At 43.9% G+C, this 19,271-nt stretch overlaps 1 protein-coding gene across 3 annotated transcripts in view; it reads left to right on the top strand.

The window, feature by feature from the left end:
• Window positions 1-3,144: 3,144 nt before the first annotated feature.
• The window catches only part of EBF1 (EBF transcription factor 1), a 390,172-nt gene continuing 374,045 nt past the window's right edge, over window positions 3,145-19,271 (top strand). For 2 of the 3 annotated variants that reach the window (XM_020283664.2, XM_020283663.2), the window contains exons 1-5: window positions 3,146-4,151; window positions 6,296-6,452; window positions 7,024-7,087; window positions 7,754-7,809; window positions 18,748-18,821. In XM_020283664.2, the coding sequence (XP_020139253.1) occupies window positions 4,018-4,151; window positions 6,296-6,452; window positions 7,024-7,087; window positions 7,754-7,809; window positions 18,748-18,821 (485 nt within the window). In that variant the 5' untranslated portion in view covers window positions 3,146-4,017. Of the gene's footprint in view, window positions 4,152-6,295; window positions 6,453-7,023; window positions 7,088-7,753; window positions 7,810-18,747; window positions 18,822-19,271 lie in introns of all 3 variants that reach the window. The other variant, XM_020283666.2, reaches the window with a different exon arrangement.

Below are 19,271 nucleotides of genomic sequence, written 5' to 3'. Positions count from 1 at the left end.
TGCCCTTCCTCATGTGATTAGGCTGACGAGCCCTGTTTGGGGATTACTGTTGTAAACTAGCCTAAAGTCAAATCAAGATATGCTATAAAGCCTAGGCAATGCTGTACATACGAGTACATCTCTTTACAGGAGGTGTGACTACAAAGCAAAAAGGATAAAGGCAGTCTCAGTACATACTTTATAGCCATCCCTCTGCACACATGCCTTGTCTCTGGAGGTGGTGCTAACCTTCCATGAGGGGCAGATTTAGAGGTATTTAAGAAGTTCTTTCTCAAAGTTTTAAGATTGCAACTGCCGGCTCAATATTCACCAGAGAAAATCCACAAAAAGCTACTGCTCTGCTGGCCTGGGTGTCATTCTCAGTTTTCTGTCACTCTCTCTGTCTCTTTTCCACCTTCTCTTTAGCCTCCTTCCTACTTAAACATTTATTAGAGGATGAGAAAGCCAGGTTGAAAGCACAAGGACACCCAGAAGAAAAGCTATGAATACACCCTGCTTGATTAAAATAAAGTACACTCACCATCCCAGGTAAGGTGTGTGCTGCTTCTGCACAGCCAGAGGGAATTAGTCTTAGCCAAAGATTCCTGCCCCTTTTATTTTTCTTCCTTCTCTGGCCTGGGGGATGTGGAAATTGCCTCCTACATATTTAGTTCCTGGGTAGACTGGCTTTCGGGTAGGAATTGGGCTTCTTTCTCTGTGCCAATTTCTCATTTGGGTCATTCAGCTTCAAGCCCTCAACAAACATATCCTTTGCAGATGCTTATAGATTCTGCCTAATCCCAGAAATCTGTCATGTGTCTTTTACTGATCCTGGACCTTGGGGTAACTGTGTCTCTCCTTTCCCTGGCACTTTTGCCACCTCCCTTTGGCAGTGATCTGTTCCCTTATTGTGTGTTCCCCATCACTGGAGAATGTACCCCACCAGACTCAACTTGGAGTCCTGCAGACTGTTCAATGGAGAGTAAAATGGAGTCTCAAGAAGTTAAGGAGAGGGAGCCCTGGGTCTTAAGCCAAGGCTATCTGGGACCAATGCTTCCTGATCACTTTACCTTGAAAGTTTCTGTCTGAGCTGGACAATATGGCCCAGGCAGGGAACCGGATTGGCTCTGGGGACCGCCTTGGACCCGGAGCATCAAATGAATCTTGGAACTTTGGGAAGCTCCAAGCTTGACTTGGAGACCCAGTTTTAACTGTGCATTACAATTCTATAGAGGTAGAGAAGGTCCACCTCCCTTTTCCCCTCCCTACAAACCTATAACCCTTTAAGTCTCTCCATCGTCACACTCCTCCTGAACAAGTATTGTATGCTAGGAACTCTTATAGATGCTCTGGGGATCCTGATGGGTCAGGCCAGTCTCTTCAGGGGTGTCTCAAAGGAGATGGCATTAATTATGGTACCAGGGAGAAAGTGCTCAGCACACAAGAAGTCCAGATTGAATGGTATGAGAGCTCAGCAGGTCTCATGCACAAGAGATAAAGCAGTATTTGAGGACAGTGGCCATGCACCCGCAGGCCAGGAATACACTCTTTCATACAGTTTCAGAATCAGGAAGGGCTCCAGTTTCCTGCTCTGCCAAGAGCACAAAGCATAACTCTCGCCTGTCTCCATGCAATATGGGCATGTGTACTTTTCCATCACTGACCCCATGAGCTTCCTAAATCAAAGGGCCAAGAAAGGGGACCTGGGTTTCTGGCAGAGAATTGCCCCGAAGGAGTCCTTAGCAGATTTGGCTGCAGTCAGGATGTTCCTTTGAGGACAATGAAACACAAGTTCACCATGTGCTTATTAGGGTTACAACCTGCTAAAAAATGATGGGGCACATTACCCAGAAATTTCTAGTTATTTCCTTTGCCACCACAGACATATGTGCTGAAAGGCCTGAGGTAGGAGACAGTTTCATCCTTCTTTCTTTCCTTTCTTCCTTCCTTCCTTCTCTCCATTCTTCCCTCCTCCCTCTCTCCTTTTCTCCTTCCTTCCTTCCTTCCTTCCTTCCTTCCTTCCTTCCTTCCTTCCTTCCTTCCTTCCTTCCTTCCTTCCTTCCTTCCCCTTTCTTTTCTTTCTTCCCTTTTTCCTTTCTTCTTGTCTGGCTTTCTGTCTGTCTGTCTCTATTTCCATATGGCAGGGATAGAAGTTGGGAAGGGTTTGCTCAAGCCCTCCTTTTTAACAGAAAGGGTGAGAGGGAGGAGAAAAATCCTACACCAAATAACCAACTAATTAGAGATGATATACTTTGTTGTTGTTTTGGTGGTTACTAAAAAATACAACAAAAACTACTTTGGGGTAGGGGTCGGGATTGAATTTGAGAAGATTTAAAAACAGATCCTGACGCAGCCCCAGGGAGAACATTCGACCCTGCCATTCACGTATCTCGAGGACTGCCCGAGAGAAGTGAGCGTGTGAGTGAGGACGGTGCCTGCACGCGGGCAGCCTTTAGCCTAGCGGCCAAGCAAAAGCGTTTCGGAGGCCAGGCTCCGGGCAGAGCTTGGGTCCCCACTCCCTGGGGACCCACGGCGCCTCACCTGCTGGGACTCAGGGTCCACCCGCCCCTCCCGACGTGGAGGCGGTGCCCCTCCGCCAGCTCCCAGCCCCGACTTCGCGCACCCATATTCCATCCCACCACCCCGCCTCAAAGCGAAGAGGTGGGCACCTGGGACGCGCGTCCTGCTTTTTCTGCCCGGGCTCTCCCGTCTCCTCCACTTTTGTCCCCGACGTCCCAGAACAGCGGAGCAGGACGCGGCATCAGCCCTGGGAGGGCGCAGCCTGTGAACCTCGAGCGCGCTCAGGGCGCGGCGAGAGGATGCTAAAGGACTGCAATGCCCAGGATGCAGACCCACAGCTCAAATTCCTGGGGAAGATACCCCCTCCCCTTCCCCGTGCCCTCTCGGTCCTCGCTCAGACCCGCTCCTCCCCAGCTCAGACGCCGGCGCTCAGCGCTCCCTCGCTCGCCACTTTGCGGGGAACTTTGGCCCGCTCCCCTGCGCCACCCGGAGAAGGATGTTAATGAGGGAGCGTGGCCTGGCGCCGCCAGCGAGCCAGTTCCCGAGCCGCGATTGGCTGCGGCGGGGCGGAAAGATGACGTTATGCAAATGAAGGGGCGGGCCAGCGGGGCTCGGGCGCCGCCCCCTCCCTTTGGGGTTAGAGTGCCTGTGTTTAGCTCTGGGGAGAGTCAAACTGGATTCCATTGGGAAAGCCTGCAAATCACTTCTATTTTAGCAGGGAGAAAACAGAATCTCCATCCAGCAGGGTCCACCCCTCTCTCTTTCTCCCTCTCCTCTCTCTCTTTCTCTCTCTCTCTTCCCCCCCTTTCCTCTCTCCCTCTCCCCCTCCCCCCACCCTCTCTGGTGTATCTGTCTACGGCAGCCAGCGTCCTTCTCATCTGTACGCACTGAAAGGAAAGAAACATCTTTGGTTGGGAGAGAAGGAGGAAAAAAAGAGAGAGAGAGAGAGAGAGGAAAAAACTTGCCTGGTTGTGGAAAATGACACTTGAAGTAGCAAAGCCGGCAGCGCGAGTTGATTCTATTGTTTCTTAAATTGCCATCAGGTTTTTTTTTTTTTTTTTTTCTTCCTGCTTCAAGTGAAGGGTACCTCTACAAAAGGAAACTCCAGCCCCTCCTGTCCACCGGCCTGTGATCATTACAAAAAAAAAAAAAGCAAAAAAAAAAAAAAAAAAAAAAAAAAAAAAGCACCCAAACCAAAAAATCAACCAACCAAACAACCCCCAACAGCCAAGCATACATCTCTAATTTTTTTATTTTGGTCTTTTCGTTGGATTTTCCCTTTCTTCTTCTTCTTCTTTTTTTTTTTTTTCCGGGTTCTCGCTCAGTTTTGAGCAAAGGTTTACATTTTTTAAAAATCTGCTTTCCAGCCCGCCTTGATCTTCTAGCGAGAGTTCATCGTTTCCAAAAGGAAAAAAAAAAAAAAATCTCTGGTTGGCGTTTTTTCTTTCCTTTTTTTTTTTTTTTTTTTTTTAATATTTTCAAGGGGGAGGAGATTTTCCACAAGAAAAGGTTGTTTTCATGTTTGGGATTCAGGAAAGCATCCAACGGAGTGGAAGCAGCATGAAGGAAGAGCCGCTGGGCAGCGGCATGAACGCGGTGCGGACGTGGATGCAGGGCGCCGGGGTGCTGGACGCCAACACGGCGGCGCAGAGGTGGGTACCGCGCGGGGACCGCGGCCGAGCGGGCGGACGCGAGCCGGGGAGCCGGGAGGCGGCGGCGGCGGCGGCGCTGCGGGGCCGGGCCGCGTGGTGCGTCCGCGCTCCGCTCGCCGCCGCCGGGCTCCGCGCTCCCAGCCGCGCCGCCTCGGTCGCCTGCGGCTGGAGAACCGGAGCTGCCCGCGAGGAGCCCGCGCTCCGCCGGCACTTTCCCCTGCCTCGTCCGTGACTGTTTTCATTTTGTTCTAACCCAGAAGAGGCGTCTCACCAGCACGATGTTGGATATCCGTGTTTTTATGTGATCGCTTTTTCTTTCTCGTCTGGCTATCTGTTCGTTTCTTTCTTTCCTTTTCCCTTTCTTTCTTTCTCTCTTTCTTTCTTTCTCTTTTTCTTCCTTTCTTTATTTCTCTGTCTCTTCTCTTTTCCCTTTCTCTTTCTTCTTTCCTCCTGTTCTCTTCCTTTCTTTTCTCTTTCCTTCTTCCCTCCTTTTTTATTTCCTTCTTTCCCTCTCTTTCTTCCTTCCTTCCCCCTCTCCTGTACCTTTCATTTTCCCTTCTTTCCTCTCTTCGTGCATTATTTCCTTTTTCATTTTTTCTTTCATTTTCTTCTCTTCTTTTCCTCTCCTCCTTCCCTTCATATCTCCTTCACTCTCTTCCTCTTTCCTTCCTTCCTCCTCTTCTTTCTTCACACTTCCCTCCTTTCTCCTCTTTTTCCTTCACTCATCTCCCTGTCTCTCCTGTTTTCTCTCTCCATTTCTCCCTCCAGTTTTCTCTTATTTCTGCTCTCTGGTTCTCTCCCTCCCCTTCTCTTTTAGTTTTTCTCAGTCTACCGGTAGAATAGCAACTCCCAACTTTAAGTCTGACATCTTCTAAAAGTCTTCCCCACCCCCTGTCACTATGGTCCCTTCCAGCCCCTCTCCCACTCGCAGCGCCGAGACGCTAGACTGGGTGGCCTGGAGGCATTGCCCTTGGAGGTTGACCTGAGGGAACTTTCCTGAGCACACCCAACTCCCTTTCCTGGGGCTCCTGGTCCCAAATGAGCAATGGCCACCCCCTCCCAAGGCCACCAGCTGGCTTGGGGGAGTGGGAGACCTGGTGGCCCCAGGCCCTATCGGACTCAAGAGTGCGGAAGGGGAAGAAGGAAGATGACTAATTATATCATCTCCAGCTTTCCGGGGCTAGGGACAAGTGTCCCCAACACTGTTCCCATCCCCACTGAGCATAAGGATGGGGGTGGTTGGTAGTGAGAGTGAATTGGGTAACTGGGCTGGAAGCGAAAGTGTGAGTGTGCGGGGCGCGCGCGTGTCTGTGTGTGTGCCTGCGCACGCTGGTGTCGGGCAGGTCTGGCTGTCAGTGGCCGCCCGGCGCCCCTGGCGCCCCAGCCTCCAGTCCCCGGCGGGCGCGCCCAGCCAGCAGCCCCGGCCTTTAGGATTTCTGGAATGAGTGCGAGGATTTCTGTGGAACAGTGAAACTTTGTCAGGACAGGTCTTTAAAAAACACCTCAGTTTCCCTTTCCCACAGCGACCACCCCCAACAGCTCCGAGTCCCGCCCTCGGACCCCCTTCCCATGCTTTTTGGGGTGAAGGAAATGTGATTTGCCAAAGCCGGGCACCCGCGTTTGGCCCGGGCGCTGGGGGTTCCCTGGAGGGTGGCTGCTGCCACAGGAAGCCGAGTGTGCTCCCCATCCATTCCCACCTGCCCCGGTAGCTCAGAGGGGAGTTTCGAGGGGTGCCGGGAACTGACTCCCATGCTCCCTCCCTCTAAGTTGTAAACTCTGGGCTCTGTTCTGCGAACGTGGCTTCACCTCATCCACCGCCACTTTTCTTCCTCCCCGCGCAGCGCGCGTCAGGTCGGGGGAAATGCTTACAGCGTTTCATCTCCCGCGTAAAATCCAAACAAAACTTTCACACCTCTCAAGCGAGTTCTGAGGACGCCCCTGCCCTTGGGAGGGAGGAGGAGGACATGCAGGGGGACATGTGTATTCTGTCCCCTGGCGCCTGAGGGGGCGTGAAGGGCGCTCACCGCGTGCTTTGGGGGCACAGGGAGGTGGGTGTTTGAGGGTTCGCGCGTGTGCTCGGGGTGACGATGGGGGCGCAGGTCGCTGTGCGGCTGAGCCATCTAACTCTGCGTCTTTGGCCGCAGCGGGGTGGGTCTGGCCCGGGCTCACTTTGAGAAGCAGCCGCCTTCCAATCTGAGGAAATCCAACTTCTTCCACTTCGTCCTGGCCCTCTACGACAGACAGGGCCAGCCCGTGGAGATTGAGAGGACAGCGTTTGTGGGGTTCGTGGAGAAGGAAAAAGTAAGTGGGCACAGAGCTGTCGCCCCTCGTCTCCTGTTGGGGAGCAGGCCCGGGCGCCTTGGGAGGCGCGCTCCTCCGTGAGTGCAAAGCATCAGTAACACACTCCTGTTCGGGGTCCCCCATGCCACTTCCCGTCCCAGACCAGCTCGGCCTCCGCGTCCACTGGGTCCTGCTCCAAAAAAGTTCGCACGGAGTCCCCAGAGCCGGAGAGAGGCTAGCCAGGCTCCACACTCCAGAGCCCCGAGTGCCCGGGACGAACGCGCCCTAGACCACCAGACTAGCAGCGCCTGCCTCTCATGGCCCAGGCTCCAGCCCCCAGGCCCCGGGAGGAGGATCGCCCGTGCGCACCCCACGGAATTTTCTGTCAGGAGAGAGGGAGCAGTCGAGAACCGGGGTTGGGGGGTCGGGCGCGGAGGGAGATCACAGTTGGCGGCAATTTCTGCTGCACTGGGGGGCAGGCTGCCGGCCCGGCGGGGGTCCCAGCCTAGGAGAAGTTGCCTCGAAGTTGGTCTACTCTCACGCCGACCTCTCTTCTCGGTCTCTTGTGTCTTTGCGTCCCGCTGCAACCCAGGAAGCCAACAGCGAAAAGACCAATAACGGAATTCACTACCGGCTCCAGCTCCTCTACAGCAATGGTGAGGCTCCGGTCGGTCTGTGCTCGCATCCTCGGGCTCCGGGTCTGGGCAGGGGCCGCGGAGAGCTCCAGGTGGACGAAACCCCCCAGTGAAGGCCAGTCCTCCGCCATCCTGGAGGTGAACCGGCTTCTCCTAAGTTTCACCCAAGGAGGTTTCACAGGAAGAGGCTCTGAGTGGCCCGAGGGCAGTCCTGTAGGTCCCCCCGGTTACCTGTGGCCAGGTGTGGTGCCTCAGCCCTCCAGGGGCCACTTTCATTCTGCCTCCCTTTCCTGAGGCCTGTTCCTTCGCCTTGGCCGAAACTCTAGGCCCCAAACCCCTTGGGCTCAGAGGGCTCAGAGCGTCCTGGCCTTGATGGCTCCGGCGAGCGCAGAGGGGCTCTCGCCCTGGGCAGGGACAGTAGCCAGGTGGGGTTCCCGCCCGATTCCCAGGTGCTTGGGGTCCGACTTACAAGAGCGCTAAGGCTAGGCCAGCTGCTCCTCTCTGGACACTGGGGAAGCGAGGGCCTGGCTGTGTTTTCTAAGACAGTGGGAGTTCCAGTCGGCCTTGAAGCCCCCCCTTTTTTTGTATGTGCTTGTGGTTTGTTATTGTTTGTTTTGTTTACTTGTTGCCACCCCCATCTCCTCTCACTGAATTCTCCCTCATTTCCACATTTTTTTTTCTTTCTAGGGATAAGGACGGAGCAGGATTTCTATGTGCGCCTCATTGACTCCATGACAAAACAAGTAAGTTTCTTGATTCCGCGAGGCGGGGGTGACCTTTAGGGCCATGAAATTCGGGGGAGTCTAGAAGCTGGTTGCTCCGCAGCAGGAGGGCTGGGACTCGAACCCTCAAAGCCAAGGCGGACGTGGGACCACGAACCCGCGCAGCGTTCCAGGGTTCCTACGCGCGCACTTGCGCCCGCCGCGTGGGGACGATGGCTCGAGGGCTCCTCTCCCAGGAACTGAGGCCTTGTGCTATTAAGATCACGGGGTGCTGAATGGAGAGAGTAAGGGCTGAATTTTCTCCGACCCGGCAGGGGAGCCCCAGAGGGCGCGCAAGGTGCCCGGGGACCCGTGCGGAGTGGGCTGAATCCAAGCCAGCCAGGCCTCCCCCGCGAAGCCGAAGCCGAAGCCGGCGGGGACAAGGGTGGGGGATGGGAGGGGAAAGGCGGCGTCTGCAGGAACGGTGAGATGGGTTGAGAGAGCAGATGACCACTCCAGATATACATATATATATATTTTCTAGAGAGTAGTGGTGGAGGTAGTGTTGGAACAGGGAACGACAATGGTTAGAGGATATTTTGCAAAAACCCTCCAGCTTTTGCCTCCAAGTTTGGCAGGAAGCCAGGCAGCATGAGTGAGCTTGCGGTCTTAAAGGTACATAGGCGGCGTTTCCTTAAGCTCCCCAACACGCGGGTGTCAAGCAGTATACATTAGGGTTGAGTTATGGTTTAAAAGATACAATTATGAGCCGAGTCAGAAAAGAGGCCTGACGTTTTAATGAGACACAGGAGCTTTCTCCTTCTTCTTCTTCTTAATTTTAAGAAAAGTTTAGTTTCAGAATTAAGTATACTAGTTAGGTAGTTGGAGGACTTCAGTAGCAGAAAAAAGAAGACAGCTTTATTGGGTGGGGTAAAGAAATCAGAACAAAGAAAAAAAGTTATCCATTGTGTACACAGTGAGCAATTTAGTAAGAAGATTGAAATGTATTTACTTGGTTTTGATTTTAGAATGTTTCCTTTCAAATAAGGGGGAAGTGATCTTCTTTCATAAATACTGGCTTAGAAAGTTTCAAATTAGGATATACATGCATATTTAAAAATGGTTTTTAGCTATGCCATGGCTTAAATATGTTGTACAAATTGCACATAAATAAACAGTTGGGGGTTTTAAATTCAACCAAGAACCAACTTAATAACAGCTAATTTTGATTATTACTTTCATATTCAGTTGTGATCCAAGTAGAAAACAGGAGAGTATGAAATATATTTTTTAAAATAATAAGTAAATATCTATTGAAATCTATTTCATGTTATTTGCCTAAAATATTTGGCATTCTTGAAGATCTGTTTTCTTGGTTGTTTGCTCAGCATAAATCCCCATTTACAACTTTAGTCTTGATTTTATTTTCTTTAATGGATTTAATTATTATATAGAATAACCCCCTTCCATTTGGACACTGTATTTTGTTAATATTTTTCCCTACCAAGTAGAAGCATAAAAGCCGGATTTCAGTAACTTTTTTTCTTTGACGATATCAAAACAAAATGTCTTAAGTGGAGTTTTGTTTTCAAGAATTGTCTTTGATACCCTGGATATCCTTTCCTGCCATTCTCATCAGAGGAAAAAAAGATGGGAGGCAGAGGGGGGAGGTATGAAGTCTAATACATATTCCATATGTATTTATTAGGATTTACTTTTTAAAAGATAAAAAGCACACACACACAAATCAGTATCTAAGCCCTGTCTGTGTGCACATTGACCACGTAAATATTAAATTATAGGCAACGCTATGAAATAAACGATTGTAAGGCGCACAAAATTAAGACATGTGTTTTGAAGTGATTAACTTCTGTCTGATTTAAATCTCCTCAAAACTTTAATTTAGGTCTCTCTAAACAAATAGTGCCTCCAAGAATTGATTTTTCTCCTCATAAAATGAACTGACTTTACACACTCATATTAAAATGGTGGAAGAATAATCTTTTTGTTTTTATAAAGCAACAGATCAAATATCATTTTACTAACAAGGTCATAGAGCTTAAGAAAAACTGCAGCTTAAGGCGTTCTTTAACCGCTTGGTATCATCATTAATTCTGTCAGCTGAGAGACAGAAAAGAGAGAGAGAGAAACAAGAACAAGATATAGTTCATTTTTAATAATAGCAGGTATGAGAAAGCACTTGCTGTAATATGACATCTCACTAAAACTTAAAGTTATAAATGTATGCAATCATATATTTTGGTGGGGAGTGACCTGAGAAAAGGCTTAATAATTATCTAGGTCTAAAAATATCAAGAAAAAGGGATATTTCAAGACATACCTGTTTGCTTTCATAATAATTGTTTAAATAACCACCTCTCTTTAGCTTTCACTTTGAAAGGCAATCCCTGCTCATTATCCAATTGCTTGTTCTTTGATTACGTGCTGTAAGAGTTTTGGAAGTAGGTTAGCTTCTTATGTACACAGTTAATACAATAGTCTCCAAAAAGCAGATAGATCAGTGTGAAGAAGCCTAACTTCCTCTAGCTGTGTCATGAACAAATAATAATTTTATATTCAGCCTTAACGAATAAAATAGTGGATCCTCATCTAGCTTGAAATTTTTCTGTGATAATTAAATACCAAGTGTGATTTTAAATTTCTTAAATTTTATTTTCATAACTTAAATTTCATTTTAGTTAAGCATGCAGTGGCCTCTTCAATCAGAAGTCAGGCTTGACATAAACCGACTAATTAAATGGTTACATTTTTTTTCCCCCTGTGAAATTCTTCCTGACAGACTCTGCATTTTTATATTTATTTAGACTACAGAATGGAATACTTTTGGTGATGTGATGAGTCTTAACGACATCGTCAGTTGTGGAAGGAATACCTAGCCACTGTTCAAGTGTCTTCTCTTAGCTGCTTATTTATCATAGCATTTTTCATATAAGAGATGCAGCTTTATGTGTGTGATGTCATATCCTTGATTCGCAAGTGAGGTTAAAACTCAAAAGGAATCTTGGGCAAGCAAAATCCAAAGTTAGCTGTGCATTCTACATTTTCATAGACTGTTCCTGATCTTGGGTGGAATTAGCAGCATTGAGATCAAACAGAAATGTACTCAATCAACCAAGATGTATTGGTATGACACAGTATTTCACACCTTTTCAAAGTGTCTCATTAGACTATTTTGGGTAATGGCTCTTAATTTTTGGACTCTATCAGGAAAGATGAAGCTTCATTAGAAATGAATCTGTAAGAATCTGAGGCTCCTTTTTTCTATGCCTCCCTTGTAAAACACATAGGATATAATATTTTAAAAATTCATCCACTAACTAGAAAATAAGAGGCTTGCTTTTGGGAAGGGTTGTTCAAAACCAAGTTTAGCTGGACTAAAAATAGTTTGTTTTCGTGTCATTGCTGTTTTTGGTATTCCATTAGTGAGCATGCAAAAAGCCCTGTAGGATCCAGAAGTTTATGGCTGTTGTATCCAGAAACAATATCTACTGCAGAAGCTCAAATGAACCCAGTGGGGGAGGTCTGAGGTTTAATGGGCTTCATTTCAGATTTGCATATAGTATTTGAAATATGATTACATTCTCTGATTGCTTCAGTGAATTATTTATCTTTAAATAGCTTTTTAAAAAACTTAGCTCATCTTCCCTCCTACCATCTTGCTTTAAAAGAGTGATATTTCATAATTCAAAGAAAGGATACCAAATATTATAAAGTTATCAAAACAAATACTCCCTGCCCCCCAAACGAAAGCTTTTTTGAAAAGGAGAAAATAGTAGTCACATAATCCTTGTATGTATAGATTTGAAGGTAGGCGATGTGGTGAGGGGACCTTAAAAAAGGGGTAGTCTCAGCACATTGCGGGGTCCAAGGTACAATAATCAGAAATGCTGTCAGCTTTCTCTTCTCAGCCAGAATTCTTTATATATTTGTTTTGATGTTCCCGGTACTTTAAGTTATTGATGCAAGTGCATTTTTTTTTCCTATTGATTGTTTCATTGTATCCTGCCATGGCTACATAGATTTGATTAACAACCCTTCCAGTTCATGGTTCTTCATTGGTAGATAAACACATTTTTAGTCTATCAATAAGTTCCCAAGGAATTCACTAGGCCAGCAGAGAGGTTCCTTCGTATATTTGGGAGAATAAACAAACAAAAAAAGGACAGAGCAAGTTTACAGACAGAGGCCATATTTCAGCAGCTTTCTTTCTCCTTTGGTAGCATGTCAAAAATGCAGGTGATTTAAATTTCCTTGCACATAGAGGAATGAAGAAGTTTGGAATTTTTATGCATGATCAGGACCTGTGTTTGGGAAAATGTAAACTCATCACAGTGGAAAATGTGTTGTTTGGAGTCTGGGGGTGAAAACAAAGCTGATGGTTTTGGAGAGATTGCCGGAGCCAGATGGCCTAGTACTTCCCCAGTCTGGCGGTCCAACTGCTCCCTCCTGGATAATATACAGCCATTTGTTCGGGGATATTTACGCTAGAGCTGTTTCCATGTGAATGTTTGAACAGCATTAAAAACGAACATATTAGTAGAGATGCTTTTATTGAACTTGTATGGCTATACAGATAGTCTGTTTTTTCCTTCTTTACTTATATTGCTGAGAGGAATGAAGGCGTATTTGGGCATTGGTGAATTGTTTACATAGTTGTTGAGCAAGAATGATTTGGTCTTAGTGGGTAATTAAAATATATAAGTGTTTGGAATCAAACTAATGGAAATAATGGCAGCGCCTACTTCGAAGCTCTGTTGTGAGAATTAAATGAATTCATACATGTGTAAAGGGCTTAGAACAGTGACTGGCACATATTAAGTGCTTAATAAATTAGCTGCTTTTATTATTTTATTATTATTATTGCTCCATTAAGTTGACAAAGCCAATTTTATCTACTAATAGAGATACGTAGTTACCATATGAGTGAAATATCTTTTATTACTGCTAGGAAAAAATATAACATGGGATTGTTAGAACGACTTAGTTTTTTTTTTCCCCCCTGGCATTTGAATAATATAAGGGGTTTTAGTTCTTTGAGACATAGAAGATGCATTCTAAAGCTAATTACTTTTTGTACATGTTCTCTTTTTATTAAGAACTGTGATGTAACTGAACAGCATACTGAATATGATATCATTCCTTTGCAACTTTTCCTAGTTCACTTCTGAACACAGGCCTGCTTGGCTGCTGAGCTGAAATTACATCTTTGCAATTTGTTCACCAGTAGCCAGGCTGCTAATTGAAGCAAAATAATTTTTTAAATTTTATCCCACTATTAATGTTGGATTGCTGTTTGACACAATTGTTTATGAAATGTCAGATTTGTAGTGTTTTCTTTGGCATGGTTTAATTTTTAACTAGCACTCCTTCACCTACTGGAAATTTCTAGGACCACATTAGCTAGCACCTTTTTCTTTCTTTCTTTTTTTTTTTAAATAACAACCAGTAGAAGTTGGTGGTTGAATGTAATGATTATTATTACAGCGTGTCGATATTGCGGGTGTTCATGTTGCTTTTTGATTAGTTTAGTTCTTGGTGATTTGCTACCAAAGGCTTGTTGACAGTTTGCATTCAGAGGACATTTCACTTTTGGTCGAAGGAGGTACTTTGTACATTCATCAACTTAGTCTCTAAGGTAACAAATTAGGTTTCACCTTTTATTTTGTAGGTGGAAAAGGAGTCACATATTTTCAAGGTTACTGTTTTGATTTAAAAGAAAATTAGGAGTTTTTGCTAGTTATAGATCTTTTTTACTTTCTTCCTTTCCTCCCTCCCTTTCTTCCTTCCTCTTTCTTTCTCTTTCTTCTCTTCTTCTTCCTCCTCCTCATCTCTTCTTCTTCTGTTGTTTCCTTTTCTTTGGTTGTAAACCCAGAAAGACTCCTAATGAAAATGTTTTGTTCTTCAAACCCTTCAGATTTTGCTGCACCAAAGTCAAAAGTATTTTTCTCACTCCTTTTATTTTGATATGGAACACAAATAGTTAAAACTACTAGAAAAGTAAACACAGAATAACCATGCTCAATTCTCTGTATTTCCGTTGGCATCCTATTGAAGTGTGATCCTGGTATGTGTTCACTGTGTATTTTTTGTTTTACTGTGTGGTCTTTATCCATAGTAAGTTTCAATTAACTTTTTAAGACTCAGTGATATTTTAGAAAAGCAAGAATGAACCATACTTCACAAGATGCCTTCTAAAACAGCAGCAATTGAGACAGGTTTTATATATTAATTGACTTATTTATTTTCAAAGATGTTACAGGTTAATTTGTAATTGAGTGTTTGAAATGATGGCATTTTTATCCACTAACAGTAAAATTTCCAGCACTGTTGTTGTATTAGAATGTGAAAGTTTTGACAATCTCTGTGTTTTCTACTTCTTTAGTTAACTATAAGAAATTATTCTGGAAAAACTCTCAAGTGAAAAGTGAAGAGAGTTTTTAAAAATAATATGCAATACTTTCTGTCTGCTTATTAGAGTACAACAGTAGGGAAGGGAGGCTAGTATATAAAAATAAATAAATCTGCTCAAACTATGTCCAGTTTTGACAACGTGTTTATCAATTTGACCAGGTTTTTAAAGTTGAGACGAAGTTAATGCTGTTTATTATTTAACTTTTCTTCTTGTACAAGCATTCCTGCCACCTTAAGAAATTTATTTGCCATTGGCAAGATTAATTTAAACTTCATTTTCTCCTTGATATTGCATTTTTTTTTTTGTTTTGTTTTTTAGGTTACAAATCTCAACTTGATTCGCTATCAATTGATTTATTCAAATGATATATTGTATACGCTTCTCTCCTCCTCCTGTCCATCTATGTAGCAGGCCTCCCAACCTTACTTCTGATAAACACATTGATTTATTTAAACCACAGTTGTCTTTGTCCCTCTCACAGCAGACAACCTTCCTCTCACAGTGAGCAGACGCATGATTTACTATGGAGGATGAAAATAAGCCTTCTTCTTGGTGCTCCATTGTCTGGGCCCTAAACCAGCTGTCTATTAAAATGGTTTCACTTAAAATAGTCAGTGCTGTTTATATGCTTGTGTGATCTCCCAGCTGATCCAACCTCAACCGGCTTCTCTTATACCCCACAGAGGCACATATTTAAATTAGGAGGAGAGGCAGGAACTCCACCCTAAGTTGGTATTAGAGGATCCATATCCTTTTGGGCTTAAAGTCTGGGTTTGCTGAACTGTGAACCAGTCTTGCTGTGTGAGCTAAACGTAGATGGTAGAGATTCGATGGGAAGCTATTAGCTGGAGGGAGAACTCGGTGGCATTTTTAAAAAATAATCTTATTGTTGTTCGTCTGCATCAGAGACAGTGACCAAAATAAATTTATCATATCTTCTTATACTGGGTCTCATCAGAATGTTGATTTCTGGACCCTTACCTTCTGTATAATGATGATGATGATGTGTGTGTGTGTGTGTGTGTGTTTTAACAAGCTGCTTTTTCAGTAAAACACACACACACACACACACACACACACACACACACACACACACACACAAACTGTTTCTGTGAGGCTACAGGTAGATCTGCCTTTGACTGAATTCCACTCTAGAGCTAACCCCATTACACAGAGGTTCTAGTTTAACTCTAATTACAGAATTTTTGCCCTACTCCACAGTGGAGTTTTACTTGCTTTTATTTCACAAGTTACAGAAGCAACATTTCTTTCTCTGCTTTTATGTGCTGAAAAACATTGTTCTTTGGAGGCCTGGAGGAGAAGAAGAGCAGAAACTCCATGCTTTCACCCTCCCCAGAGATCCTAGCTATTTCTGAGCAAATCCAAACTGATGGTTTCATTTTTCTATGCTTGATTTGGAGAAAGATTCTGTGTTTTGACTCTGCTACCAGAAGCGAAGTGGCGATTTGGTATTTGGTAAAGAGATATATTATAGAGGCTCTGGTCCTTAAACAAGGCATGTGCAGTCACCAAAGGAATAACACAGGAATTCTGGACATCTACGTCATGTACTCTTTGGGGGAGTCATGAGCGTATCTTTCCCTGAACATCACAAGGGGTCCACTAGTTTCAATGGAACCAGTAGTCTCAGTAAAAATAATATTCATATCATCTAGAAAGAATCAAAATGAGAACTTCTGATGTAACTGATAATCCCCCATCTCCCCAAAAAGCCAAACTTTTTTTTTTTTTTAGGGTAGGGGAAATCCCATTAATATCTGTGAATTTATTTACCAAGTTACTTGTTTTAGTTTAGCATAACAAATACTAAAGTTGAAACAGAGGTTATCAAGAGTATTAAGAGAACATACAAACAATTTAGTGATAATAAGATTTAGCAGAAATGCGTCATTAGAATTTTTTAGCACCGTGTATGAGATCTAATCAGTAATTTACTGTAGGTTTTTTTTTTTTCAGCAGTGATTGCAGGAAATAGAGCAGGCAGATATGATTTTTGGTTTTCAAAACATTTTCAGTTGATGCATTTTCTTGAGTAAAGGAACTTTTTAGGAATTTGAAAAGGTCTTTTGAGAATATAGGAAAAAAGCCATCTATGCATGCTAAAACTAGCGGATAAAAATTTGAGGCTAACAGGATATTAACATAATGTAGATCTGCAATCCCCAACATTTTTGGCACCAGGGACCAGTTTCATGGAAGACAATTTTTCCATGGACTGGGATTGGGGGAGGAGGGGTATGGCTTAGGGATGATTCAAGCATGAAACCTAGATGGCTTGCATGTGCAGTTTTCAGTAGGTTTTGTGCTCCTGTGAAAATCTAATACCACCGCTGTTCCGATGGGAGGTGGAGCTGAGCTGTGGGGAATGGCTGTAAATACAGATGAAGCTTCTTTTGCGAGCCCACCACTCACCTGCTGCTGTGCGCGGCCCAGTTTCTAACAGGCCAGAGACTGATACTGGTCCTTGGCCCAGAAGTTGGGCACCAAAGATATAGTTTATCTCCCCAGGAGAGAGTTATAATTACACAGGGTAAAGTAATAACTTTACAGTGGGAAAACCTGGATGATAATTTCTGGTAGATGGCAAGCACTACCGTAGTGAAATGGTCAGAATTTACGTTGTCAGTAGTGGAACTGGAAATTGTCGATAACAGGATTTGATATACTGGGAAAAACTCAGCATCACCTTGGTGGTATTCATGCCCTGAAGTATATAACTTTAATCTTAGCCTGAGGAAGCTCAGACAAACCCAAATTGAGGGATGTGCCATGAAATAACTGGCCTGTATTCTTCAAAAATATCAGTGTCATGAAATACAAAAGACTCAGGAATGTTCTATATGAAAGGAGACATGACCACTGAATGCAGTATTGGATTTTCTTTTGCTATAAAGGACATTATTGGGTAATTGGTGAATCTCACTAGCATCTGTGTATTAGATTATTATATTATATCAATGCTAATTTTCTGATTAGGGAATTTTACTGAGTTATGTAAGAGAATTTCTTGTTTTAAGGAAATACATGCTGAAGTATTTAGGGCATGCCTGCAATTTACTAATAAATGATTCAGGCAAAAAAAAAACCTCAGAAAAGAATTTAAAAATGCAAATATTTGGGCAGTCTGGTAAAATATAGGTAAAGAACATCCTTGGAATTCTTTGTATATTCTTATAATTTTTTTGTAAGTGTACAATTATGTCAAAAAACTTTTAAAAGATACAGGGTTATGATAGGATAGCTATAAAAAATGGTTTTGATGGGCCAGTGGTAGAGAAATGTATTCTCCTCATGCAAGTACCTTTCCTCTTTTTTTAATTTGTTGCAATGTTTATTTTGTAATGTGGTCAGATATCATAACCGCAGTCTGCTCTGAGGATCTATATGCACTTGATCTTAAGCTGTACTCATCATTTACAGGTTCTGAAAGTCTCAGGTTCAAAAATAAAGCATATTAGAGCTAAGTACAAGTTAGTCACTGCAACATCTCTAAGTACTACATAAGAATAGTCTCTGGTTAATTTAAGTAGTTTTGTCACCAAGAAATCGAGGGTTATATGAATGTGTGAAAGTAATTTTATTAACAATTTGAAGCTGTGTGATATTAGCATTATGCAGTGATACAGTGTTAAATTAGTTAAATGTATCCCAGTTCAGAGCACTGCTCTGCTAATAGCTGTATGTTTTTCTTTGGCCCAGGTATTAACATATAGATACATGAGAAAGCTGAGGTCCCAGGAACCTTCTTGGTGTCCTTAAGCAAAGCATTTATATACGTATTACAAAAAGAAAAAAAAAAGACAAAAACGTTTTGGCTGGTGAGGTGGTTTGGTACTCCAGATTTGAGTCAGATGTAATTCTTAGTTTAGGGAGATAACTCTATGGCTTAAGCCTCCTCCCCAACCCCCCCTTCAGCATATGCCCACAAGTATTCCTGTTTGGGTGGGTGTACACTGAGGGAGAGCACGTGTTTTCAGCCTATTGATGGAAAGAGGGATTTTCCCTGATTGATGAATCATTTCAAAGATGACACAGTTAGTGAATAGACTCATGAGCTTCCCCCACACTTGTTTTCTACTCCTCACCACTAGAACACTAAATTTGGGGCCTGGAAGTAGTCAGGTGGGAAGGCAAATCTGTAGCATTTCAAAATCAAATCCGTAGGCTTTTCTATATTTTAAATAAATAGCATCTCAATCTGCTAAGCTTTCTGGGGTTTGCCTCCTGTTGATTAGATTTATTTTTATTCTGTATTAAAAGGAGGATAGTGGTTGTCTTGACGACAGAAGCCCATGCCACACGCTGGTCCAGAGGTGTGCATGATGATAAGGGATTGACAGGGCTGGGAGGAACATGGCCCGTTCCACTGCATTTGGGTTGATCCTGAAACAATCAGCCCAGGAGGCCTGTGGCTCCTGAACGCTAATTGGTCCTCAGTAGTGGTGAAGTGGTCAAGAACTCCCTTGTGAGAGTTTGTTTTCTCTGCTTGGTTCCACTCTTAGCTAAAACCATGCCTTTGCTTTCAGGCCATAGTGTATGAAGGCCAAGACAAGAACCCAGAAATGTGCCGAGTCTTGCTCACACATGAGATCATGTGCAGGTAAGAAACACTTGAGTCTGTCCGTTTAATTAACAAAGAGAAGATGAATCTGAAGATGAATTTGTATTTCAAACCAAGGTGAACTTACGCCTGTTTTAGGGTACACATTTATTTTGCTTCTATTCAATAATCTGTACAAAACTGTTAGACGTATTTGTTGGGAAAGTGTCAGGCATCACAATAGTTCTCAATTATTTATTAGATTTCATCCTGAAAGACATACATTTCCATTTTGATATCACCCTGTGAATGGGCACAAAGCAGTACCTTGTCCTTCTCACTCACAGTGGAATAAAATAAATATAACCATTTTAGTGTTAATCTATGCACTCAACTGCATTGCCAGTAAAATGAGTAAGAATTCTATTGATGTCAGCAGAGGCGTCTGTTTGGGTAAGACTCGAAAGTTATAGTTCCCCTTTTTCATTCTCCCACTTAAAAATGTGACCA

Source organism: Microcebus murinus, chromosome 21 (genome assembly GCF_040939455.1).
Source record: "Microcebus murinus isolate Inina chromosome 21, M.murinus_Inina_mat1.0, whole genome shotgun sequence".
NCBI lineage: Eukaryota > Metazoa > Chordata > Mammalia > Primates > Cheirogaleidae > Microcebus > Microcebus murinus.
This window is presented reverse-complemented; position numbering and strand designations above follow the sequence as displayed.